Source organism: Ochotona princeps, chromosome 2 (genome assembly GCF_030435755.1).
Source record: "Ochotona princeps isolate mOchPri1 chromosome 2, mOchPri1.hap1, whole genome shotgun sequence".
In the NCBI taxonomy this organism is placed as follows: Eukaryota; Metazoa; Chordata; class Mammalia; order Lagomorpha; family Ochotonidae; genus Ochotona; species Ochotona princeps.
This window is the reverse complement of record NC_080833.1, coordinates 64,285,440-64,313,339: the sequence shown is the minus strand read 5'-3', so window position 1 is coordinate 64,313,339 and position 27,900 is coordinate 64,285,440. Positions and strand designations below refer to the sequence as shown.

The window sequence follows — 27,900 nt, the reverse complement described above, 5'->3', positions numbered from 1 at the left end:
CCCAGCCTTGACTCTCACGCATGCTGATTGGTACAGCAGCCTGACCTGAGGAGGCCTGTGGCTGCAACTCTACCTGGATCAAGAGCCCTCAGTGGTCTGTACCTGGCCTGTGGACTCTGACAGGCTGGTGGTGGCCCTTCAGACCCCCTCACCTCCCCCTTTCAGATTTAATGTTAAGAAATAGACGACTGTGCTGGCACACTGATATAGTTAACATGAAGTTAGCATAAAGCAGGCCCAGAATGTCAGCCAGCTATTGGCTGCGTTTCTGCTGGGAGTGTATTGCATGCCTAGGTACAAGGCACCCTAGACAGTTGCATACAGCTGGGGCAGTTTTGACACTAAAATATGTGATTGATAGCATTTTAATGCAAATGACTGATCTCAAGTTATAAAAAAGAGAAAATGTGATTTCCGTTGTAAGAGGAATAACTTTCACCATCTTGTGAGTATGAATCAGTAACAGCTGAAGTTCTGATCTTTGAATGTGGAAGAGTTGGAATGCTTTCAGGATAGAAATCTAGCCAGTTTTCAAGAAAAATCACAATGTTTCAGTTTTGAACTTTAATGTATTTGGACCATATGCAGTAGAACATTTTCTTCTTGCTATCTGCTACCAAAGCAATTACGTATACCACATTAATTTTTCTCTTGTGCTTGGGATTTTTTTTCTCTGATGTTATGCTAAAAAATATGATAGAAAAACAATTTGATTCATGTGCAGCAGTTTTAATGAAAGGATCAAGATGAGAATTATTAAAGAGATATTTTGTAGTTTCCTCTTAAAGAAATGAAAATACTTCATTCACATTAAATTTTAGGTATTAAGTACCTCTGGTATACCAGGAGCAGTTAAGTTTGGGTAGTGAGTAGGACACATAACGTCTCTGTCCTTATGGAAATTGTATTTTCATGGTGAGAAATCATAGTTTCACATTCCTAAATGTCCCCTAGAGAATAAACCACATGAAATAGAGTACCCTTGCTGATTGCAGTGATAGAAAAATCTCGGAGCAAAGGTGTCTAGATCTGGTTAGCAGTTCCTAAGGATTTGCATATTCTGGAACAGAAGGACCCAAATGGAAAAAGCATAGTGTGTATGGATGGTAGCAGTGAGGTTGGCGAGATACCAGATTGAATGAGTCTTTTAGACAGTGTAGATTCTTTTGAATGGTTTTTACACTAATTATAATGGGAGTTCTTGGAAGATTTGGAGTATATAATGATTTGATTCCCTAATGGAAGATCATTCTGGGACTCTAAGGAGAATGAACTTAAAAGGTGAGTGTGGAAACAATAAAGGGAGGAAAAGAGCAGCAGTCAAGAGGTGGTGGTGTCTGATGGGCAGGAGTTGTGAGGGCTTGAGCAATGTGGGGATTGTGGGTGTTGTCCCAGAGCTATACTGCTTGCAATTGCTGGCAGATGACATGTTTCCATACTTAAGCGTTCTGAGTTCTTTGGAGTGTTTTGGATAATGTGGACTCTGCAGGACTTGAGAGTGTAAAATATGGTTAAATTTTTTTTTCAATGTTCAGGGAAGACAGAATTGTATCTTTAATTCCTTTTGTCATATGACATAAACTATTCTTTGTAGGAACTTTAGTCTGTGGTAAAGTTCATGCCATGTTGCTTTAATTTATATACTTTAAAGCATATACTTCATAATGAAATGAAAATAATTAAAATATGTTTAACTTTAATTAAACTTTAATTATACTTTAGCTTGACTTTTTGGTTTTGTTTAAATACTGTATTTCCTGGATTTTTTTTCTCATAGTCACATTGTCCTGATGCTTGCGGATGATATGGCATGCAACCCTAGAAATCCCAAACCAGCTACTGTGTTTAGTCACAAGAATATGGAACTAAATGTGTATGGAGATGATGTGGAAGTGGACTATAGAAGCTATGAGGTAAATTTTAAAATTTAGTGACATTCAAAAAATATTGTTACTGTTAAACTCCAAAACAGTGGTAATATGAAATTGTTTTATAGCTAACATATGACCCAGGCATCCTGCTCCTGGGAATACACCCATGGGAAAGGAAGTCAACAAATGTTTATAGCAGCTTAGTTCATGATAACTAAGATCGAATCACCCAGATATCTGTTAACTTATGATTGGATAAAAGAAAATGTGGCATATATAACAAGATGGAAAGCCACTCAGCTGTCAGAAAAATGAAATCCTGTCCCTTGTAGCAAGATGAATGCAAATAGAGACCGTTATGCTGAGTGAAATAAGTAAGACTACAAAATACTAACATCACATATTTTCTCTGATTGTAGTAGCTAACATGCAGATTGCCAAATAATCAACAATATATGTAAGCGAAATTGGCATCTTGTGATTTGATTATTACTTATCACTCTTCCTGCGAACAGAGGCCCTTCTACTGTTTACTTGTTGGACTCTTCATTTATGTTTTTGCAAAAAATAAAAAAAGAAATAAAAAGAGATACAAAGGAGGGAGTGAAATTGGGAAGAAAATCTTGTTATATTCTTAGAATTGAATCTGTAAACTGCATGAGGTCAGTTCTCTTTGTATTAGTAAATACAATCATGGGGAAAAAGAAGATAAAATCTCCAAGTTTCCAAAAACGAATTGTCTTTTCTTGAAACTTAGTTGTTACTGACTGTTGATGTCTGGAGTTCTTATTAAGAAAGCAGTACATGAATAAAACTATTGACATATGAACATTTCATGTATGTAGCTAAGACAGAAGCCTTTTATATTTGCTCCTATATTATTTTGATGAGGTTTCATATGAGAACTTTCTTTTATAGTTAATAGAATGCTTGTTTTTATGTTTGATCTAAATTTTTAAATTTAGCTTTTTGAGTGAGTAAGTTGTGGCAACTTTTGATGGCTAGCAAAAGCTCACTTACATGTCCATTGCTTATTGATGACTATCTTTAATATTCTTCTAATGTTCTCTCTCTATATATGTGATTAAAAACAAAAATGTGAATTAACAAAATGGCAGTATGCTGCATTTTCTCCCTGTGAAACTTTATTTAACAATTGTAACTATGTTTAAAATATACAGTATTGCCAGATAATCCTTCTGTTTACAGTGTCCACCAAGAGCAACACACATTTTCCTCTGACTTTATAGGATTCTTAGTATTTTGTACTTGGCAAGTACCTGTGGCCTACTGTAAGCACTTAACAATTTAAATGAATTAATTATATATGAATATTTACTTGTTTATTTCTTTATATAGTTATCTTAGAATTTAAAAAGTCAGAATTTCCTTTTTCTTTTTTGTTAGTCAACAAGAGGTCTATTAAAACAATTGGCCTTTTGCTATTTTATGGAAGATTGTAAATTCAACAGCTTACCTACATACATGCACACACACATTTACTTACCATGATCTAGGAAAAAGTTAAACAAGAAAGCTGGCTGGGTTTTCCACTTTTTTTTTTTATTGGTAAGTCAGATTTTACTGACAGGAGAGTCAGAAAGATTTTCTGCTGGTCACTCACCAACTGGCTGCTACGGCTGGAGCTAAGCCAGTCCCATTCCAGGAATCAGGAACCAGGAGTTTCTTCTGGATGCAGGGTCCCCAAGACTTTTGGCCATCCTCTGCTGCTTTCCCAGGCCACAAGCAGGGAGCTGGATTGGAAGCGGGACAGCCTGGACACAAACCGGCATCCATATGGGATCCTGGTGCATGCAAGCCAAGGACTTTAGCCACTAGGCTATTGTGCTGGGCTCTCATCTTTTCTATTTTTAAAATTTAGATATGTGTGGTTTATGACTTGGCTGTTCACTTAAAATTAGCATTTTTTCATGATTTAAAAAATGCATTCAAGGACTGGTAAATCCGACTTGAAGTGTTATGAATTAATTACACATTAAAGATACCAAGTGACACAATGCATTATAAGATAAAGATACATAATCCTGCAATATTACTTATGAAAATTTTTTCTTTCATAGTTAATCTATAATGACCAAATAATTCCACAGAAAATTTGCAATAATGTAGCTGAATTTATTTTCAGATTCTTATTTGTTGTGGGCAGTAATTGTGACGTTGCTGTTTCTGGATTCTTTGTGCTTTGGGATGCTTGGATCCCATATTGCAGTGTCTATGTTTTAGTTGTGAATGCGGTTTTGATTGCAGTTTCTGACCAGGGCACACCCTGGGAGGCAGCTGATGATTTTTTTAGCATTTGGCTCCGTGCCAACTACAAGGGAGCTGGAGTTCTGGGTTCCCAGCTTGGACTGGGGTCTGCTTTGCATGTTTCCAGCCCTTGGGGAGTAGATGAAAGATCTTTCTACCTGTCATGTCTCTTTGTGTTTCAGTTTAGGTTGAATAATGCAAAGAAAGGAGAATTTTTTAAAAAGACTTATTTGAAAGTTAGAGTTACACTGAGAGAGAGGGAGATAGAGGATGGGAGAATGCGAGAGCAAGAGTGACAGCAAGCCAGGAGAGTTATCTTTCATTCACTGGTTCACTTCCCAAATAGTGACACTTGCCAGGTCTGGGCCAGCCTGCATCCTGGCACCAGGAACTTCCTCTGGGTGACCTTTGTTGGGTGGTGGGGGCTCAGGGTATACTTGGGCCATTTTTCATTGCCTTCCCAGAGGCATTAGTAGGGAACTGGATTGGAAGCAGAACATCTGAGACTTGAATTGGTATCCTGTAAAACTGCACATAGCATCTTAAGCTGCTGCACTCAGCCTCAGAAGGAATGTTTTTGAAATTAAAAAAAAAAAAGTGCCAAGTTTCCTATGTGATTCCTCGTCTTCCCACCAGGTAACTGTGGAGAATTTTCTACGGGTGTTAACTGGGAGGATCCCACCTAGTACTCCTCGGTCAAAACGTCTGCTCTCTGATGACAGAAGCAATATTCTTATATATATGACAGGTAATTTTATGACCTTAGTGCTTTCATAGTGGAATATATTGAAATCCTTTTCAAAAAGCAAATGTACTTGGAAACTTAAATGCATTATTTCCAATTACAATATTTTGTCATGTTCTATTTTTCCATGATATAGTACTACAAAAAATGGTAATTGAAAATAGTACAAGCTGAACTGATTTCATAATATTATTGTTTAATTTTAGTTTTAGTTCTGCTACTTTTATTAATTCCCATTCAAGCATATGACTATCCTGTTCTCCAAACATTTACTTGAATAACTGCCTTTTTCTTAATGTTGTCCCCTCAGTTCTCTTTGCCTGTCTGATTGGTTACTCCTTATCTTGTGTCTCCAATTATCGGGGATACTCCCAATTTATACCTTTGTTCCAGTGTAATTAATCACTCCTTTGTTCTCCTTTAGAAGCATTCTAGCAAAAATAATAACTTTAATAATTGCCCTCCCAGACATTTCTTGTTGTTTTGATTTGTGTAGATTCTCCTCTTTGCAATTCTCCTACTAATCCTTCATTTTATTTATTCATAGCATTTCAGTTAACTTTCTTGTTTTCATGTATTTTGTGCCTTCACTGTATTTTGAATTCTAAGGTGTCATTGATTATATGTTTTTCACCTTTTCATTACCAAAAAGTTCATGGGGGTCTGGTGCAATAGCATAGTGACTAAATCCCTGCCTTACATTTGCTAGGATCCCATATGGGTGCCGGTTCTTGTCCTGGCTGCCCTAGTTCCCATTCAGTTCCTTGCCTGTGACATGCGAAAGCTGACTCAAAGCCTTGAGACCCTGAACCCTGGCTGCCTGTTTTGGAGAAAAAGTTTCTTTTGTAACCTAGCAGGTTGCATCTGGTAGGAAAAGGAGTGCTTCTTTGACCAAAGGACAATCACTAACTGCTTGTGAGGTCACAGGGTGATGAATTTTGGAATAGACGACTTTGATACCCTGTGCCTGCTAGCTTTTAAAATTTTACACTGGGGCTAGCTCCATGGCACTGCTGTCATCTGTGGTGCTGGCATCCCAGATGGGTGCTGGTTCAAGTCCTGGATACTCTAATTCCAATCCAGATCCCTGTTGATGGCCTAGGAAAGCAGTTAAAAGGGTCCAAGTTTATGGAACCCTGCTGTTACGTGGGAGACCTAGGTGAAGCTCCTGTCTAGCTTCAGACCAAGCTTTTTGGGATATGAGACAACAGATGGAAATTCTCCCTGTTTCTTCCCCTTACCTCCTCCTTTGTAATTCTGCCTTTAAGTAAATAAATAAATCTTAAAATTAAAAAAAAAATGCACAGAGGAGCTGTCAACCTAAGCTGATGGTGATCTTACTGATCGCTCTCTCACTTCCTGACTCAGGAGATGAAGCTGTATAGTCATCATTTGTCTACCATAGCACAGGAAGTCCCAGACTGGCTCTGTCATGCATGCTTAAATGTTAGTCTCCTAACTACTGGGGCTGTGGTCAGTGGTAGTAACGGCATCCATGTTTAGGGGAAACTGTACTTCCTAGCAGTGATAATGATCACATTATACACAGAGACTACTAGCTGTCCGTGGGATGGACTCGCATCTTCAACTTCTTTCTTATAAAAAAGCTTTTTTAGTATTCAAACGTTTTTGTGAATGGACTAAGTTTCTGATATAATGGATCTAATGGAAGTGTATAAGTGTAAATTTCTGGAATAAAATGATAGGAAACTTATCTTTTTTTTTTCACACAGCCTGTTCTTCTTTTAATTAGTATAATAGAAAGTTATTTTTTCACACTAGGTATTTTAGTGTGTAAAACAAATTATATTAGATATTGCGATGGATGAGGTACATATTTGTATCAGAGTATGCAGTGCACATTTTAGAAAATGTATCTGGTTAATTTTTTTGATTCTTTCTATAAGGACATGGTGGAAATGGTTTTTTGAAATTTCAAGATTCTGAAGAAATTACCAACATAGAACTTGCAGATGCTTTTGAACAAATGTGGCAGAAAAGACGGTAATTAACAAATGCCTTTTTGTCATCTATTTTCCTGTTAGTTGATTTGTAGCTCTTATTCTATAAGATTTTAACTCATTTTAATCACTTCTCCCACCCTTTTATATTTCCTGCTTCTACTTAATTGAAATGTTTAAAGAGAAAAATTTTCAGATTTATTACATAACCTTATTGTAAACCATTTAAGTTTGCCTCTCTCGTTATTTAGTATCCTTCTTTTGGAAGTTCCTCAACCAAATTCTCTATTATTTATGGAGATTCTGCACATCCAGTTGGTTCTCAGCATGCGCCTATTTTTACTTTCTACCACATGCTCTGATCACCTATGCATTGTATTAATTATTCTTTGGGAGAAATTTGCTAAAATTATGGTGAGCATAAGGTTTGTAGCTTAACTCATATTGAAGTTGATATATTCATCATAATCCCCAGTAAGCACCCCTATAGTTGGAAGTTGTTGTATATTAGAAATTAGGGGAATTTAAAGAAGCAGCAGAACTGCTATTAACCTGAATACTTTTGATTAATAGTTATGGAATTCTTTCTGCACATATGGCACAAAGGGGAATATCATGTTTATTCTGTCTTTGAAGTCTTTAAAATGCAGTGTAAATTGAAATGTATATACAGCTCTGCTACCAAATAAATACAAATGTTGGAATAGAAGCAGAAGGAGGACTGTGTGGAAATGTTGAGGAGGAAGCTGTTCCAGACGCTGGTTACATCTTATTTATAGCTTACTTTTATTGAATGCATACTAGGTACTGTCTGCTGCTGTTTATTTGTACTGTATGGTTTAATTTGAAGAGCAGCCCTGTAATACAGATGTTATTATTTTTGTTTTTTGTAATGAATAAATCAAAGCACAGATAAATTAAGTAATTTGCCAAATATTAAGCAGCTAAGAGTGCTGCAGCTGGGATTCATACCCACGAGGGTATGGGTTTGTACTCTTAATTTTGTTATGATTGCCTTTTAGAACTTTATTTGTTTATTATTTTCCACACTAGAACTCTATTTCTTTTAGAATTTATGTATTTATTTTAAGTGAGGCAGGTACACACACACACACACACACACACACACACACACATTCATTGTAGTGGTTTATTCCCCAAATGACTGCAACTTGCAAGTCGTGGACAGGCTGAAATCAGGAGGCACAGGCTTGATGTGGGTCACCATACGAGTGGCAAGGCTCCAGGCACTGAAGCTGGACCTTTCTGTGTTTCCAGGCACATTGACAACAAGTCTGATCCGAAGCAGAGTAGCCAGGATTGGAACCAGCACTCTAGTGTGGGATGCTGGTCTCCCAGGCAGCTGCTTAACTTGCTGAGCTACAACACTGGCCCCTGCATTGTATAACTTGAAATGTTTCTGGATCTTTAGGGCCTCCATGCATTTTGTATCTGCACAAATGTGTCATGTTAACTGTGTCTTCTGTTGCTGTCTCAGATATTGTTATCCTTTCTAGGCACATTGCTAGCTGTTTACCTAAGCCCCAGAGTCCTGAAAAACACCCCCCGGAATGCTTATCATCACCCTGCTTCCACCAGCTGACACACTTATTGTAAATAGAAATCTGAGTATGTTTTTCTCTTACTTAGATCCAGATTTCAAATAGGATTTTTTTTTTTTTTTTTTTTTTTTTTTACAAATTGACCTTACTCTACCTTTCTGAAATCTATTTAATTGAATTTGTGCACCTGTGGTCTAAGTGTTTTCTTTTTCCCAAATGTTGATGTTTTTCCACAGTAGGCACTTTTTCCTCTGCTGGAATTGCTTTCCCTTTGTCTCTGTGAGCTGTCATCTTCCTTTGGCCTGCTTTGTTTCCGTGCCATATAGTTCTTTCTGTGTACTCATAAAGCACTTTGGTTTTTTAGTTGCTAAGCTGCAAGAGGGCAGAGACACCATTGTGTCAGGCACAATGTAGTCTTTCAGTATAAATTTGTAATACTTACAGCATTCCAATTTTGTTATGCTTTTATTTGCATCCTAGTTATATTTTTACATAGGTATGGTAACTAATTAATATCTGTTTTTCTGAAGCTAGCTCAGTTTCTAAGACAACAAAAGTACCAAATAAGTATTTGTTGAGTTGACTGTTCAGGTTTTGGGTCTTGTGGTACAAAAAGAGAGGGAAAAAGTTGAGACAACTTCTCCCTTTTGACAACACTTACCATTAGGTTTTTTTAGTGCCAAATTTTTGGTGGAAATTATAGTGAAAATTCTCCAAATTGTTAGCTATAAAGATGATTAAGATATTATTTTGACATCTTAGGAAGTATTATAGAAGTATTAGTATATGGTGAACAGAATAATTCATGTCAAATATGTCATCACTTCTCTTTACAGCTACAATGAGCTACTGTTTATTATTGACACTTGTCAAGGAGCATCCATGTATGAGCGATTTTATTCTCCTAACATAATGGCTTTAGCTAGTAGCCAAGTGGGAGAAGATTCACTCTCGGTAGGTGCATTTTCCCCATTTTGTGAACTATAGTGTCTTTGGAATGTGTAACTATGTGTGAAGTCACTTATATACTTTCTGAAGGTATTTGCTACTTACCATTCATGGACTTTTCAACATTATAAGGCTTTTTTTATTACATGCCAACATTTTTTAGAAAGACACAATTATATATATGTATACACACACACACACACATATATATTTGTAAATATATAATGCATATTCTTTTCTTTTCATAGCATCAACCTGATCCTGCAATTGGAGTCCATCTTATGGACAGATACACATTTTACGTGTTAGAATTTTTGGAAGAAATAAATCCAGCTAGTCAAACTAATATGAATGACCTCGTAAGTATTCATTTGCTTTGAGTACAGCATATGTGCAGGCTAATTTTAATGTGGAAGGTAGAGTCTGTTATTCTTCACCATCAATGGACTACTGCTTTAGATGATGACTTATGGCCTTTTCAACTGTTTAAAACATACTGTGGTGCTGGCCCCTCTGTCTTTACTGCAGAAGCCTGAAGCTGTAGTCAGGTTAGCTTGTTATTTCTGAGATGCTCTCCTGTTTTCATTTATTTTTTATTTTTCCTCTAGAAGAAATGTGCTTCTCTTAATACCCACCTTTTGAACCTAATTGCATTTTTCACTTACTGGAAAACTCTGGAAAAGAAAGGCCAGGTCTTACATGTTTTTGTGTGCCCTACTTCTAGTATAGTCATTTAACCTGGCATATTGAATTTAGTTCAAAAAGTTTTCCAGACTATTCTGTGCCAAAATGTCTATCTAATTAAATGTACTTTGAAGTTATTCTTAGAAGCAGATGATATACAAAACTTGAGGCCCAGCATGATGGCTCAGTGGCTAAATGCTCTCCTTGCACATGCCAGAATCCCACATGGGTGCTGATTCAGTCCTGGCTGCTCCGTTTCCCATCCAGCTCTCCTGTTTGTGGCCTGGGAAAGCACTAAAGGATGGCCCAAATCTTTGGAACTCTCATGTGGGAAACCCAGAAGAAGCTCCAGGCTGCTTGCTTTGGATTGGTTCAGCTCTGGGCTGTTGCAGCTGTTTGGAAAGTGAACCAGGGGTTGGAAGATCTGTCTCTCCTCTCTGTAAATTTAATCAGCATTTCTGTTAAAAAGAGAGCAAGAGAGAGAGAAAGAAGGAAGGAAGAAAGTAAAGAGAGGGAAGGAAGGAAGGAAGGAAGGAAGGAAGGAAGGAAGGAAGGAAGGAAGGAAGGAAGAAAGAAACTTGTAGGATAATCACTGTATGTTGATGAGTTTCACTTTCTTTTCCTGCTAATGCAGGCTGCAGGTCATATAGGGTTGTCAGGAGTTATCACCATTGCCTCCCAGGGGTCTGAATTGATGCTGGCATCCTGAGTCAGCTAAACAAGGCACTCTCCAATGAAATAAAAATATCTTGACTGCTAGGCTAGAAGGCCTGATCCCACCATTCAGTTTTTAAAGAACATTTCTCACAAATACCATGTTCATTTTAAACATGTAATTACCATTTTAATCATATTCAATGACCCATTTTCTCACAGAGCCGTGAGGATAACATATTTCTAAGTCATTTGTATAGTGACACCTATTTGTATTGGATTCCTTGTGGGTTATGAAGTTGTCTGAGTGTCAGCTATATTCAGAGTACTATATTGAATGGTTTAGAAACAACAAAATTTTAAAACATAGTGCTTAGCCCCTCAAAAATGTGGAGTTCATTGTTAGCAGTTAAAAGCTCACTGCTAAAGTGTGTTAATAAATAAAAAAGTTTCAGAACCCTACAAAGTTCCTGTTTTTATGTTCAATTTTGACTTCTATTCATATACTATCGTTATATGTTCAATATTGTACTGTAATTGTATTCGTGTTGTTCGTTGAGCTCTGAGCTTCTTGAATAAGAAGTATCTTAGTATTCATAAAACTTAAGCGTAGCATATTCTGTTTTGTCATGCTCATTGAATGTTTACTGAATGAATACAAAGAAATGGTAATGTATATTTGTATATTCATTCAAGTATGGTGAGGTTAATGATTAAATTTTTTCCTGGAAGAAGTGATTTTTCCAGTTTGAACAAATGTGGTATGCTACAGGGAAATGGAATATGAGTATTTACATGGAAATCAGACTAGTAGGGGACTTTGAGTTAGGTAATAAACGTATAGCCTGGCTGGAGATTGTGTAAGAGAAGAAAGTTATTGCAAATTAAAGTGAGTGTTGTCAGGCCTGTGGCTCGTTGTGTTGTTGCAGCTAAGAAGATCAGACTGAAATAGTAACCGTTTCATTTATATCATTAGATAAAATCCTCAAAGTAATGATTTCATAATAAATGGAAGTTTGCTTCTTTTAGCAGCAAGAAGATAATATTTAGTGCTTCCCAACTCATTTAACTATGCTTTTGTTTCTAACAGAATTCTCAAGAAGCCTACCACACATCTGGGCCCTCAGTCTGGCTCTGTGCGTTTTCTTTTGCATTGCTTCTTCAACCTTCTATCTGTTGTGAGCTTCCTGTCATTTTATGCTTTTGAGCTTCATCCGTTCTTGTCCACGCCCCCCCGTCTTTGTTTCTTAATCTGTATCTTGTTCACTTTGTAGTCGTTGTACACAACTGCTTTCCTGAACTGGAAAGGCAATAACACTGGACAAATTACTTAGTCTTTTTTTTTTTTTTGGGATTTGTTTTATTTTTATTGGAAAGTCAGATATACAGAGAGGAGGAGAGACAGAGAGGAAGATCTTCTGTCCAGTGATTCACTCCCCAAGTGACCACAGTGACTGGTGCTGAGCTGATCTGAAGCCAGGAGCCAGGAGCTCTTCCAGGTCTCCCATGGGGGTACAGGGTCCCAAGGCTTTAGGTTGTCCTTGACTGCTTTCCCAAGCCACAAGGAGGGAGCTGGATGGGAAGTGGAGCTGCCAGGATTAGAACCGGCACCCATATAGGATTCTAGCAGGTGCAAGACAAGGACTTTCACCACTAGGCTACTGTGCCAGACCCACATTACTTAGTCTTTTAATCCTTAGTTTGAAGTAGAGTTGTAACTTTTATACACTTGTGAGTTATTAGTACATTTAAGGGAGAACATCGGCAAACTGTTTAGCAGGGTGCTTAGATATTTTATAGATCATGACTGTGTGCCCTTCTCCCTCTCACTCTTCGTGTTGGTAAATCCCTGATGCACCTGCTCTTGTTGACACAGGTGAGTTGGAGCCGTGGGTCCTGGCCCTTGTTGGCAGGCCTGTGAGTGTTTTCTTTATGCCATTCTTCAGCTAAGATGGGCCATTTTCTCTGCACCTCCCTGCAGTCCTTCCTGTATTAGAAATGTTTGTATTACTCTTACTTAAATTCTGCTTTCCTTCCACATAACAGCTAACCACCCCCACCCCGACACACATTTTCACTCTATTTGAAAGGTGGAGGAAGGGAGGCGGGGAGGCAGGAAGGGAGACAGAGAGAGAGAGAAGAGAAAGAGAATACGTCGTGTGCTGATTCACTCACCATATGGCCACAGTAACCAAGCCTGGGCCAGGCTGAAGCTGCCTCCAGGTCTTGTTTGTAGGCGGCAGGGACCCAAGTACTTGAGCCATCAACTGCTGCCTCCCAGAGTGCACATTAAGAGGAAGCTGGATCCCCGTGCAAGAGCTGGGACTCAAGCCAGGCATTTTGAAATGGGACACAGGCCTCCCAAGCAGGAACTTAACGATTGTGCTAAACATCCCCTGCCATATTTTTCTAATCATCCTCTAAATAAATAAAGTTTTCTGAAATTACATTCTCTATGGAAGATGTGCACTATATGTAACATGATTTTTATGCCTTGCTTATTGAATGAATATGTGTCTATTAATTATCTGATGTGGAGTATCAGGAGTTAGGTTAATACCACAGTTGTTATGACATCTATGTAGCAATGAAGTGATTTTCACACCATGTTCTTTGGAGCATCAGGATTTTGCTGAAGGTGCCTTGAGTTTATCTTCATGACGGATAAACTGGAAGCACTGGCATCAGATGGTGTACAGGCGCACAGCAGAGAGCAGGGGAAGCTGATGCGGAGAGGCTGTGCCTCCATTTCCTGCAGTCCAGAGAGTCTGATCTTCACATGTCTGGCTATCTTGTAAAATATTATGTGACTTTGAAGTTAGAACTAGGATCCTGAGTACAAAATGTTTGAAAACCATCCTAGTCAAATGCTCTGCTGAGATGGAATAAGTTCAGGAAAAACAATTTTGTTGTCACAGTGTTGAAATTGAGTTCTCATTGGGTAAAAGGATTCAGAATACACTTTGTAATATTTGACTCAAAAAGTGAAATTTTTTCCCTTCTTTTGTGTTAGTCACTGTTACAATGTTTGCGCAGGCTTCTTAGACTATCCAGCATTGCAGTATGTGTGAAACTGAAAGCTTTAGAAGTAGTAGCTTCTTTAGGTTGGGAGAGCTTTAAAAATACAACATAATAATTATTCGTATGTGGCATTGTGCTTAATAAAACATGTATGTATGTGTATGTGTATATTTGTGTTTTTTATATTTGAAAATATTATACATATTTAGTTTCAGGTATGTCCTAAGAGTCTGTGTGTTTCTACTCCTGGGCATCGCATTGACCTTTTCCAAAGGGATCCTAAAAATGTCCTGATAACAGATTTCTTTGGAAGTGTCCGGAAAGTGGAGATCACGACAGAGACTGTTAGTCTACAGCCGGATTCAGAAATCATGGATAGAAGGTAATCAGCTTAAACTTCTGGATGTACAACATATTATAGTCGTACAATTAGTAAATATTTAGGAAGTGTTGTATTAAAAGATGCAAGTTGGTGCTTGTAAGTAAAATTACACATTCTTACTTCACTTTATGTAGGCCATGTGCTTTTTTGGTGCATGGACAAAAGTTATCAATGTAATGGGAAACTAATAATTTTTAGGGTTATGGTGTAACCCCAAACTACAATATTGGTGGTGTAGTTTGAGACTTGTCAGTAAAGTCTAAAACTTTTCTGATAGCTGATTGTTTCAGAGCCATCTTTGCTGCTGGGACTCTTCCTAACACATTGGAAAGTTTAATAAGAGACAGGGTAAGCCAGGAATTGCTCTCAGGGAGAAATGTAATGTGTATGAGGAAGCAGTGAGTGTGGGTGCTTGCAGACGGTTGCTTGACTGTGGGTATGTGAATTTTAGAAATACTTCTAATTTTCAGCTTTTTCCTCTGTGGTCATTTTTAGAGGCAAAATGCATTATTAGGATTAAATAATGCCTTATTTTAGAGGGACTGTCTTGAAATATAAATAATACAACTTGCTAGCCATTAAGCTTTGTTATTTGTGATTCAGTAATAGTATCTCTTGACAACTTGTAACCTAGAAAATTTTCTGATTTGCCAAATGGCAACATACAAATTAAAAATTTCAGAGATTTATAAGTGAACTCATGAATATTGACAAAATTAAATGTAACTATGGCAAAAATACTTCTTTTCAGATTAAGTTTTTATAATAGGTTTTAGTATGCACATTAAAAGCCATAGATTCATTTCTTTTCTAATTTCTTGCAGTTATTGGCTTGAAACCATTTTAAGACAGCTGATAGGATTCTATCACATTTATTTCATTTAAATAACAATTTTATTTCATTTAAAATAACCTCTATAAAATGGCTCAATAATACCTTAAATTGACTATTTCTTTTGTCAAATTTTTTTTATAATTTTCTTGAATGTAAACCTAGAAAAAGCTTATACATTATATGTACTTCTGTAATTATTTTTTATTTTCTCAACAAACAATAATAAGTGTAACAAAAATGATTTCATTGGAATTCCAAATGTTCTAGAAAAATGGAACATTTTGACTCTTAAATTATCTCTGATAAAGAAAAATGTGCTCCTGTGAAGGATTGTCTTTTTATGGCATCAAGGAGAGAATTTGAGCATCAAGGCTAGATTTGAAGAACTTTGAATTAGAGCACCCTCTAGTGTTCATGAATTTTATTGAAGGTGTTTTACTAGCTGGTTTTATAATCCTAGATATACTTCATTAAAGTTTTGAGAATTAAGTTCCAAATGTATTTTAAAAATTTTGAGATGGCTGCTGGAGTTATTATCATTGTTTACAGGTTTAATTTATATGCAAATATGAATAGTAATTGGAAGTTTATCTCAAGAAAATTGTATTCATGAGAGATCAAGTATCACAAAAAGCTTTTATTCAGTCTAGAATACATTAACTATCAATGTAGTGTTATTAAAACTGTCATTTATGTTTCTAAAATATTACTTTCTGTATATATTAGGGAAGTAATGTACTCCATTGGTTGGTTTCTCCATGTTTATATTTTGCATTGGAGTGCACACTAGACTAAATTCAGGCATTATGCAGAACTTTAGCACATTAAACTGGAACAGCTGTGTGAATAAGCGTTGAGTTCTGCATGACTTCTGAAGCTTAAATACATTAGGTACGGTAAGATCACAATGCTGTGTGTGGGTATCTCTTTGGCGTGCAGGTGTGCAGGTTTCTCTTTAAAATGTTTGACCATATATTGCAGAAGGATTCATAACTGCTATGCTATTTCTTTATTACATTTTTCTTGAGGAAACTTTATACTGTTTTCTGTTATGGTGTGTTATAAATTTGTATTCCTTTTATTTTACTTTGAAAGATAGTTACAGACAGAAAGGGAAAGACAGAGAGATCTTCCATCTCCTGGTTTACTCCCCAAGTGGCTGCAAAAGCCAGAGCTGGGCCTGTTTGAAAGCAGGAGCCAGGGATCTCCCCCAGGTCTCCCATGCAGGTTAAGGGTTCCAAGGACTTGAACCATTCTCCCAAAACATGAACCGGTGTAGACATGGGATGCCAGGTTGAGAATCAGTCTGTTACACCATCATGTCAGTCACTATAAATTTATATTCCTACTGGCCATTCCCTTTTTTATCATTTATGATACAGTTTCATAGGCCTGCGATTTCCCTCCCCCCTCACGAGTTCCCCATACGATTGCTGTAGTATAGTTCTTCATACACAGTCATATGTCCATCGTTGCGGGCATGGACAATGGCAAAGAGTCCAGCATCCTATTGTCAAGATATAGTTAACAGTTTCATTGGTAGTTCATCCTTGGTCTGGAAGTAGAGATGCATACATTATATCCTCACATCTGGATATGATAGTCTGCATTACACAGTTACTGTACATCCCCTTAAATGAAAAGCCACCAAACAAACTCAACAACAGTGAGAAAAAAAAAAAAAGAAAATAGCAACACCATGAAGTTAAATAGCATGCTACTGAATGACTAATGTGTCACTGAAGAAATCTTTTCATTCATGTGACCTTGGTTATTCAGACCTGTGAGACTTAATCAGCATATTAGGATTTATTTTTCCATTTCAGTCTGAATTGCCATGTTCAATTTTGAGAAGGAATTGCACCGGATCTCTGGATTGCTTTAACAAATCATTTAACATTCTTTTTTTTTTTTAAAGATTTATCTTATTTTTATTACAAAGTCAGATATACTGAGAGGAGGAGAGATAAAGAGGAAGTGGAGCTGCCGGGATTAGAACCAGCGGCCATATGGGATCAAGGCGAGGACCTTAGCCACTAGGCCACGCCGCCGAGCCCAAATCATTTAACATTCTAACAGTATTAATTCTTTAGGTTTGCATCTTCAGTTTCTATCATAGGTGTTTCATACTTTGCAATTTACAAACCTTCCGTTCTTTAAATTTATCCATAAGTGTTTTACTGTATTCATTTATTTTTGGATGTTATGCTATCGTGCATATGATTGTTACCTTCATTTCTTTTTTGGGCTAGGTTGTTAGTGTGCTGGAGGCTTACGTCTCCTTTGCTCATGCTATAGCCAAGATAGAGTCAACTAGCTCTTTCCTCATTCCGAATTCTCAAGAGGCTTTGTAACTGGCCTGGCTTTGTTAAGTCCACTACTGTGAGGGTCACCTCACTGTGGCTGTTGGGAAAGCATCCTTTGTGAATAAAGTGAGCCCAGAAAAAAAAGTGACTCAGAAGTCAGACAGATCTCCAGAAGGGTGGTAACAGCAATTTTATCCAATCTACATGCTGGCTTTGTGAATCAGATGTCTTTTTTTCTCTATTTTATCGGTTGGCAGACTGGGGTACAGAAAGGCTAAGAAGCCACATCTAGTAAGTGGCAGAGCCAGGATATAGTCTAAGAATGTGTCTCACGCCTAAAATATATATATATATATATATTCTCTTATTCTTTAGTAATTTATCCTGAGCTACTTGCTTTCTTTGAAAATTAGCCATTTACAAAAATAATAAATTAAAAAAAAGAAAGCTAAAAAAAAAGAAAATTAGCCATTTTCCTATTATACCTACAGAAAAGAATATAAAATATAAATTGCATAAAATTATGGGATACATTATAGTATAGTATAAAGAAATGCCTTATCACAACAAATATTCATTGTTTCTACCAGAGAAAGAAGTAGAACAATGCTGGGATGCTAGATGCTGCACATCTTATGCCTTTTCCCAGTCTCGTATTTCCTTGCTCCTAAGTTTAGTTTGATTCCCAAGTCTGTATTCTTAGACACTATGTTTTTGCTTAATTTTTGCTAATACTTTATTTGTGAAACGTGTTTATGGTTTTTTGCATAGTAAGTAGTTCACTTTTTTTTGATTTCTAGAACATGAAGTATAATTTACAGTAAAATCATCATTTTAGTGTGTAGTGCTCAGTTTTTTTAAAGATTTGTTTTATTTATTTGGAAAGCAGGGTTACGGAGAAAGAGAGCGAGCGAGCTGGAGAGCTAGAGATCCTCCATCCACTGAGTTACTCCCCATACGGCAGCAGTGCCCTGGGGATAGGCGTGGGCTAGACCATATCCAGGAGCCAGGAGCATCTCAGATTTCCCACGTGGGTGGCAGGCAGGAGCCCAAGCACTTGGACTGTCTGACTAAGGGTGCTTTTCCAAGCATTTCATGAAAGAGCTGGATCAGGAGTGAGGCAGTTGGGATTCAAACTAGTATCCATATAGGATGCTGGTGTTGCAGATGATGACTTAACTCATTATGCTACAATACGGGCCCTGCTGCTCAGTTTGACACATAGATACAGTTGGATAATTACCATGTCAGTCTGTCACAAGGCAGTTCCTTATGCCACTTTTTGCCCAGTTCTTCCCCTTGTCGTTGGAAACCCAAGATCTGTTTTCTGTTCTCATAGTTTGCCTTTTTCCAAAATGTCATATAAATGGAATAAAAAGTTTTGTATCCATTGAATCTAGCTTTTTCACTAGTGTAGTTCATTTGCAATCCATCCACTTTGTCTTGCCTGTTCAGTAGTTATTTTTATTGTTCAGTAGGACACTTTTGTGTGAATATATTGCAGTTTATTAATTAACCAACTTTTAAAAGTAAAATTGCTATAAACATTTGTGTACAAGCACAAATTTTCATTTTACTTGTGTAACTGTCTAAGAGTAGGATTACTGGACCATAGGGGAATACTTATGTAACTACAAGAAACTTCTGTTTACTGGAGTGACTGTGTCACTGCATTCCCAAAGAAAATGCAGGTTCTGGTGTTGTCTTTTCTTACTATTCTAGTAGTTGTATAGTAATATTTCTTTGTGCTTTCTATTCGCATATCTTTGATGACTATACATAGGCAGCATTTTTTCTTGCTTACTAGATATTAATGTATTTTTTGTGTCATGCTATCAAGATTTTTGCCTGTGTTTTAAAAATTGGGTGTTGATTTCCCTTAAGTTAGAAGAGTTTGTTATATACTGAGGAGACATGTAGACAGAATATATGCATTTCAAATTTGTTTTTCACTCTGGTTTGCCTTTCAGTTTCTGATAGTGTCTTTTAAAGAGTAGAATGTTTTAAAGTTAAAATTTGTTAAACAAATTTTTCCTTTCTGTATAATGTCCTTTGTGCTTGGAATCTTTAAAAAAAAAACAGTTTTGATGATGTTTACGTAGTTGATTAGGGTAGGAAGGAACGAGGATTAGGGGAAATTGGGTGAGGCTGTTGTTTCCAAATTTTCTTTTTTTTCTTCCTGTATTCTGCCAGAAGCGGGGAAATGATGGTAGAATCACACTCAGCCTCGCAACCGCCCCAGTACCTGTGATTGGCATCCCAGAGTCCCCGAAGTCGGGCCAGCTCTGAGGCTTCTGCTCAAGTGGTTTTGATGGTTCCGAAATGCTGTTGATCTTGCCAATCCAAGAATGAGGAAATTTTTCCAAGGTCAATCTGCTGACACTGTCCAACCCAGAGTCTCCGTTTAACCAGATATTTCCTGTCAACGCTTGGCTGAGCTAGTTGAGCCATTTGTTCTGCTCTCCTTTCTCTGCTATGCATCCAGATGTTCTCTGCAGGCCCCAATGGACTGCCATGTTCTCCATGTGCATCTGGGCATGCTGTCCACTGCTGCATCCTAGCCCCTGAGGAAGCCCAGTCCTGACATGCGCACTCCACGGTCAGACCACAGGTTCAATGATTCTCCCCATGCCTGGATCTGAGTTCAGTGGTTCAGTTGGCAAGATCCCCAATGAAACCTCGTGTAAGTCGAACCCAGACCCGATTCCTGTGTGTGCTTGCCAGTATGGGGTTAGGCTCAGTCTGTCACACATGTCAGCCTGCACACACACTGGTAGTTATAATTGCTGGGTCAGTTCTGCCTCCACCCCCGACTCACATAGCCAGCCAGTGGATATTGCAGCCCAGCCCATCACTGCCCACCATACATTCAGCCTTACATACACCAGCGGGAATTGCAGCTTAGTTGGAGCAACGTCCAATAACCCCACTAGGCCTTTCTGCAACTCTGGTTCCTGTGTTTGCCAGAATGTGCATCACACTGGCCCAGTCTGTCCGCATTCCTTTCAGCTCTTTATACATCAGTGGGTGTTGAAACTTAGCTCAACCCAACAGATCCCACTATCCAGCACACACTTATGCTGGTGGCTGCCATCGCCTGTCTATCCCAACCTGTCCTCAGCTCTGGTTCCCATGCTCTCCAGTGGAATCTTCAGTATATCAGAGAGGTGCCCACAGTCTCCCTACTGGGCCTACTCCGGGCTCCAGATCTCACACTCTTCAAGTAGTTTAGCAGTCTAGCTTGATAGGTAGGATTTGCCCCCAATCCTGGCACTTGCCAGCTGATGTTGTGGCAAAGCCCAACCAGTCTGCACTTACTCTGGCTCATTCATGCATGAGTGGATACAATTGCTTAACCCAGGCGGGCTCTCCAAGTTCACATGCATGCCAATAGGTTTTGTAACCCTGACTAGTCTGGACTCATGCCCAGTCCCAGTTCTCACGATCACCAGTGGGAGCTTTGACCCAGCAGGAGAGACTCACTGCAGCCCCCCCGATGGGCTCACAGCCGCCACCCCAACTGGGTCTCTTGTGTGCTGACGGATGCTATGGCCCAGTCTGGCATGGCCCATCTCACTTTGGCATTATCCTGAGGGTGCTGTAGCCTGGCCCAGCTTGGTCCTGAGGGTGCTGTAGCCTGGCCCAGCTTGGTTTGCCCCCAGTTCCAGATCATGCTGGTGGATGCCACCACCCAGCCTAGACCAGCCAGTCCCCAGTCCCGGCCCTAATGTGAACTGGCTGATGTTGCTGTCCGACCCAGCCTGTCCAGTACCCCATCCTCATTCTCAGATCTACCAGTGGGTGTTATGAACTGGTCAAACCTGGCCTGCCCCCAGACCTGAGCCATTTATATTGATGGCGGGTATTGTGTCCTGGCTTGGTCTGGTGCACCCCAGACCTAGTCCTGACCTATGCCAAGGGACACTGCAGTCATGTCCAGTCCGGATTGCTGTCCTCATTCCAGCTCTCATGCTCACCAGTGGGAACCGCAATCCAAACTAGGCATTCCCTTAGCTCCTCAACCAGGCTTGTTTTGTGCTGGGACTCTGTCTAACTGAATGTAAAGGTATTTTCTTGTAGAAATTTTAGTTTCCACCTTTATTTTTGTTAATGTGAATCATTTGAATTAACTTTTTATATGGTATAAAGTGGAAGTTTGGGTTCATTTCCATCATTATATACATCCGATTTTCCAGCATTTTAATAATATTTTTAAAGTATTCATGCCTTATTGAATTAATTTTGATGCCTTTGTCAAAAGTAACGTATCTGGGCCTTTTTCTGGAACTCTGTTTTGTTGTACTGAGCTGCATGCTGCTCTTTACACTTTGATTATAGTGTACTGATTATTGTAATGTTTTAGTAAATTTTGAAGTTAGGTGTTTAGGTCCAAATTTGATTTCCTTTTTCAAAGTTGTTTTGATTGTTCATGATATCAGCTTGTAAATTTGCTTTATAAAATAATAAAAGGAAAGAGGAAGGGAAGTATGGAAGGAAGGTAGGAAGGAAATAACTACCAGCATTGGATTGATTCTGTCAATCTGGGAAGTGTATGGATGGGTTAACAATATTGAGTTCTCTTATCCATGAATGTATCTATACAGTTACTTAGATCTTCTGTAATGTCTCTCTGAATTGCTTTGTATATTCCAGTGTAGATGTCTCCCTAATTTTTCATTAAATCTATCAAGCACGGTGTTTTTATTTCTGAATATTATATTAAGTAATTTTTCATGTGATGTTCAAATCCAATGCCCTCTTTCCTTTTTGTTAGTGAAGCTGGTTCTAAAATTTATCTGGAAATGTGAGTATCTACTCTAGTGTGTATTATATCATAGAACACATTATTTATTTATTTATGCTGCTTACCAGGAAACTACAAGGCAAATGCATATATTTAATAAAAACATCTTTTTGAGTGTTAGATGAAATTGAGTCTGAGGAGTACAAAGCTTTCTGATAGGATATTTCACTGAAATTTTCTCATAATAAATTGATATGATTATAAAACTTTGTGAAGCAGAGGTTCATCAAAATGGATGAAGTAGTGGTTGACAGGATTTATGCCTACACTCTATTTTTCCAGGTGATTAATTTCCACATGATTGTAATTGTGCAGTAGCTGAGATAGCTTATTTAGCCATTTGTTTTATAGTTGTTAATAGCTATCACTTTAGTTATCTGAGAGCATATTAGAATGTAGATGTTCAAAAATTAGATGTGACTTATTTGATTTATCAAGATACCAAAACCGGTAATTAAATTACATTTTATTATTCTGCACATGGATTAAGTTGTTACCATTATGATTTTGAATTGTGATCGTTTCTATAAATAGAGTTTTTTCAAAAAGTTTATCTCACTACCCATAATTAACAAAGACATCCATTGAGTTGCTTTATGACTTTTAAGAAATTCATGTATGTAAATAGTACATCACACAAAATAGTGTAAATCACACTATGCTTTGTTATGAAAATAAGCTCATAGCTGTCTTGTTAATTGGGAGTCATAGTTTCCAAATAATGTGTTTAACAATTGCAAAGCATAATAAAACAAAGTTAATTTAAATATTGAATATGGAGAGCTAACATTTTTTAATTGCTAAAATGTAAAAATGGTATATTATTTCTAAAATCATTAGTAGGTGGTCACAGGTATGTTTAGAGAATAAAATCCTGAATTATATGGAAAAACAGATCGTTAGACATTTAGAATTTTTTTAATTCTTTGAATCTATGTCCTGTGACTCTCCTGATTTCTAGACTAATTACGATATTGCTCCACTCCATTAAATTAAACCTTAATATTCTAAGTGCATTAATCAATCAAGCTAATGTCTACAAGTAGACAGTCCAGGGAATATCATAGCCAAGTAATTATAAATAAGTTCGTTTCTTTGCGTCCCCACCCTCTCTCGCAATGACCATCAGGATCGCTCCAGAAACCCCTCAAAACATACAAACAAACAAAACTCTAGAATAGATAGAGAACAACAAGGAAAGCTTGGAATCAGACAGGAAACGGTCGGCGTGGATACACTTATACTTTACTAGGTGGGACACAAAGATTGGTTACTCCTTACTAGGGTATTGAAGATTTCTCTGCACACCCCTCCTAAAACTGTTCTGCACCTCAGTTGTTGACATATGTCTTGTTAGAGTTATAAGCCAGTCTAGACTACCCGAAAAAAAAGTCAAGTTCAGCAAAATTATGCTTTAACGCTATATAATGCTAAATACTATAATGTAAATAGACACGAGACAGCTGAATAGTAATCTATAGCCATTTTAAGGTGTATAGAACCTGGTGTGTAAACTAAAATTGAAATGTCAACGAAGGAGTCACAGGATGTGGTAAAGAACTTGCATTTTTTTTTTCAACATGTTGGTTACTCAATACTATGTCAATTAATTCCATAACATTATAAATTGTTGCTGATGTTATGTCAGGGCTTTTAATTGATAGGGATGGTACTCTGCCAGCTCTACCTTCAGACCAGAGATGGTCTCCCCAACAAGCCGTTGAACTTATCTGGACAATAAGATGCTGGTCTCTATGCTTATTATGTGCTCACAATGAAAGAATCTCAACTGATCTTGAACTGTGGTAATGCGACAAGGTGGAGGAATCCACCATGGGGGGAGGGTTTGGGGAGGGGTGGGGGGAATCCCAGTACCTATGAAACTGTGTCACATAATGCAATGTAATCAATTAAAAAAATAAAAATTAAAAAAGAAAAGGAATAAAGGAAAAAAATAAATAAGTTCGTTGAAACCAGTTAGTTCCTTCACTAAGGTTCTGTGCTGTGCAGCTAACTGTATAACCCAGGGGAAACTGCCTGACCTGCCTCTTCTGTTTTTTTCCATCTGTAACATGGGCATAATAACTCCACCTTTTAGTATTAAGAGAATTCATGTTCATTTTGTTTGTAAAGCATTTATCTCCTGTGCCTCAAACAGTATGAAGAACTTCATACATTATTGAGAGACTGATCAAATGCATTAATAAATTTAAATTACTGTTAGAATCCTGCTTATGCATTTTTGCCTGTGTGCTTAGATTATCAGTGTTTCTTTTATTAATGTGTTGTTGCTTATTTCATATCTGGAGGATTTTCATCTGTCCAAATAGTATAAAGAATTGGGTATTGCATTTCACCAGAAGATGGCAGTAGTGTTACATATGGGAGCCATCTGATTTTTTTTAACAAAAAGTGCTAGTGATTAAGATAGGTTATTTCTTCAACTAAACCATGATATTTGTTTCTTAGACCACTGATAGGAGAAAAAACACTTTTAATGTTGAATTGCCAGTTTTCAAAAGGGTGGCAGAAATTTCTCTTTATGTAAGTTTTACTTAAAATGCCTAACAATATGGTGTCTTACTGTATAAAACAGTTAAATGTACATGAAATTTAAAAATTGTCACTCTGGGATATTTTTATATGTTGGTTTTGCATATCATTAAAATTGAAGGGTCATTTCTTAGATATTATGTATGAGGATTATTTTTTAATTTTAAAATTTTTTTAAAGCTGATGGAAGATCAGTTTTTCCATCTCTGTAAATCTATCTTTCCAATAAAAACATCTTTAAAAATTTCTTAAAAACAAACAAAAATTTAATTATTTTATTTGAAAATGCCTGTCTTACTGAAGGAGAATGGTTTTCCAGCCATTTAGTTTAGTGGCTAAATCTTTGCCTCACATATGCCAGGATCCCATGTGGGTGCCAGCTCGAGTTCCAGGTGCTCCCCCTGCCATCCAGCTCCCTGCTTGTGCTCTGGGAAAGCAGTAGAGGATGGTCCATAGCCTTGTGTCACTGTGCTCACGCTGGATACCTGGAAGAATCTCTTGGCTTCTGGCTTCAGACTGGCTTAGTTCTAGCAGTTCAGCACTTGGGGAATAAGCCAGAAGAAGAAGATCTTTTCCTCTGTATGTCCTTCTCTCCATAGATCTGCCTTTCTAATAAAAATAAATAAATCTGTTAAAAAAAACCATGGAACAGCTGGGATTAGAAGTGGTACCCACAGGGGATGGCAGCACTGCAAAAGGAGGTTTAGTGTGCTATGTCAATGCGTGAAAAGTATTTGGCATTAGTAATCAGTATAGCTTAATTTCTGAGTTATGAGTGGGGAAAAGTGAATTCAATTTTAAAGAAATTGGTTTATACATTGCAATGTTTGTGGATTGTTAGGTAGAGTAAAAGAAGACATTTACAATGCTAATTTGCAGTCCCTCTCAAAAATTGATGTTTTTGTTGAAATCTTTTTACCTACTTTTTCAATATTCTGGAGGTGAGATATTGTCAGATTACCCTTTGTAATGCTAGAAGGAGTGTTTAATTAAAGGTGGTGTTGTTTAGTAGTAGTAGCAAGGGCATGGTGGTAAGTGGACTCGCATTCAGATTTTGATATCGTTACTTGCTTTGTGTCTTCAGGTATGTTATTCAATCTCTGTTAAACTTGGATCTTCCATCTGCAAAAAGATGATTTACTTTCTACCTTCAGTTGCGTGAGAATTGAGGACAGAGTATTAGTTGAGCCTGCTTTGTTACTACCTTTTTTGAAAGCTCACCATTGAAAACTCACCACTGTTATATTGATATCTTTACTCCTGTGCAGAGATACAGTGGGCATATTATATTTATTTAGTGTAGTAAAGCTGTATTTTATAGCTTGATTTACCTTTTTTTTAAAATCAGATGTGCCACGTATGACCTGTTCTGAAGGGAATTGTTAACCTGCCCTTCCTGTACTTAATTGTATAGTTGATATTTTAAAACTCTGTGACAGGGCTTCATGCTTATTTATTTTTTAAATTGACATATTTATTTGAAAGGTAGAGTTAGAGAGAGAGGGAGAGACACACACACAATGCTTTGTTCTGCTGGTGCTGTCCCAATTAATCACAACAGCTGCAGCTGGGCTGATCTGAAGCCAGGGTCTGTGGCTTCTCCTGCATGTCTCATGTGAGTTCAGGGGCAGCGGACTTGAGCCATCCTCTGTTGCTTTCTCAGATACATTAGCAGGAAGTTAGTTTGGAAGTGGAGCAGCTGGGACTCCACCAGGTAAACACTGGGATTTCTGTGCTGCAGGTCATGGCTTTACCATTGGCCCCTCTGTGTTTTATCTTCCCCCTCCCAAGATTTATTTATTTCTATTGGAAAGGCAGTTTTACAGAGAAAAGGAGAGACAGAAAGATCTTCCATCTGCTGATTCGCTCTCCAAATGGCTGCAACTGGTCCGAAGCAAGGAACCAGGAACTTCTTCTGGGTCTCCCACCTAGGTCCCAAGCCTTGAGCCAACCTCTGTTACTTTCCCAGATCATAAGCAGGGAGCTGGCTTGAAGTAGAGCAGTTGGGACATAAGCTGGCACCGATTCGAGATGCCAGCACTTGCGAGTGAAGGATTAGGCAATTGAGCCTTGCACTGACCCCTATTTTTTAATCTTAACAAATCTTACAATACTTAGATCATTGTTATAGCCTGTGTCTTAGATTACGCACTTTGATAATACAGCACTAGTGTTCAAGTGTTCATATTTTATTATGACAAGTAAGTATCTTTAATAAGGGATAGAACTCAGAGGTCTTTGCTAGCAATATCCCTTCTGACTACTGTAAGTTTTGGGTCACACTGTTTAATTCATTACAGATAAGCTAAAAAGAAGGTCATTTATGATATTTTTCATTAAATTGATGTATTTAGTATTAAAGTGTATTTTTAATAATTGCAAACAATAAATTAATCGACACAGTCTTATAGAGTGATTCAGATTTTTCATTTAAAACTTTTTTTCCACACAGAAAATCAGGAGATTAAACATTGTATTGGTTTTGTCTGTGTTTTAGTGCTATAAATGCTAAATATGTGACAAAGAGAAACATTGTGTTTCTTCAGGAAACAAAATAATTGGTACTTTTCATTTGTGCTACAGTGATATTAACCTAACAATACATCTGTTTTCAGTTTATCTGCTTTTAATTCTTATTTCCAAAGTTGTTGTTATCCAATGATGTACTAGCCTTTGCACGTTCTTTTATTTCATGAAATTGTGACATATCGATGCCTAATGTCATCATGGGAAACACGCAGCTAATCTTGTTAAAGAATGCTCTTTCAATGAGAATGATCATTTTCATTTTAACTGCAGTATGAAGAGCCTCTCTGTTCTTTATTTGATCCTATCAAATTATATTAGTGTTTTCTGGTGTTATTTCCCAAGAATTGAAAAACAGATAAAAATTATAAATATGAGAACAAGAGTTGCAGGTTATGATTTTACAATATCTGAATTTGTCACATGGTAATTACTCGTCACCATATGAATGATGACTGTTGGCAAGGAATTATGTAGCACCACTCTGTTGGGTTTGTATGAACTATATTTACAGTGAAAGGTTCAGAAATCCTTGGGTGAGGAGTATGAACTGGATTTTATTTAAGTGAGTGTATCTGATTTTTAAAATATTTTCTCTTAATACCAAGATGAACATGCTTGGTTTTAGAGTATAATATTAGAGAAAGAACAATAACTTAGTATTTTAGGTGTCTTTTAGATTTTCTAAAGATTGTATGCTTTCTGACAGACTTTTGCATTTTGTTGTTATTGTTGTAAAGATTTATTTATCTATTTAAGAGACCAAGGGAGAGAGGTGGG

The 27,900-nt window shown here is 37.4% G+C and overlaps 1 protein-coding gene across 1 annotated transcript in view; it reads left to right on the top strand.

The window, feature by feature from the left end:
• The window catches only part of PIGK (phosphatidylinositol glycan anchor biosynthesis class K), a 111,627-nt gene that overhangs the window by 37,250 nt on the left and 46,477 nt on the right, over nt 1–27,900 (top strand). The window contains exons 4-9 of the mRNA XM_058658202.1: nt 1,778–1,913; nt 4,776–4,887; nt 6,792–6,888; nt 9,244–9,361; nt 9,604–9,714; nt 13,924–14,096. Coding sequence (XP_058514185.1) covers nt 1,778–1,913; nt 4,776–4,887; nt 6,792–6,888; nt 9,244–9,361; nt 9,604–9,714; nt 13,924–14,096 — 747 coding nt within the window. The remainder of the gene's footprint in view (nt 1–1,777; nt 1,914–4,775; nt 4,888–6,791; nt 6,889–9,243; nt 9,362–9,603; nt 9,715–13,923; nt 14,097–27,900) is intronic.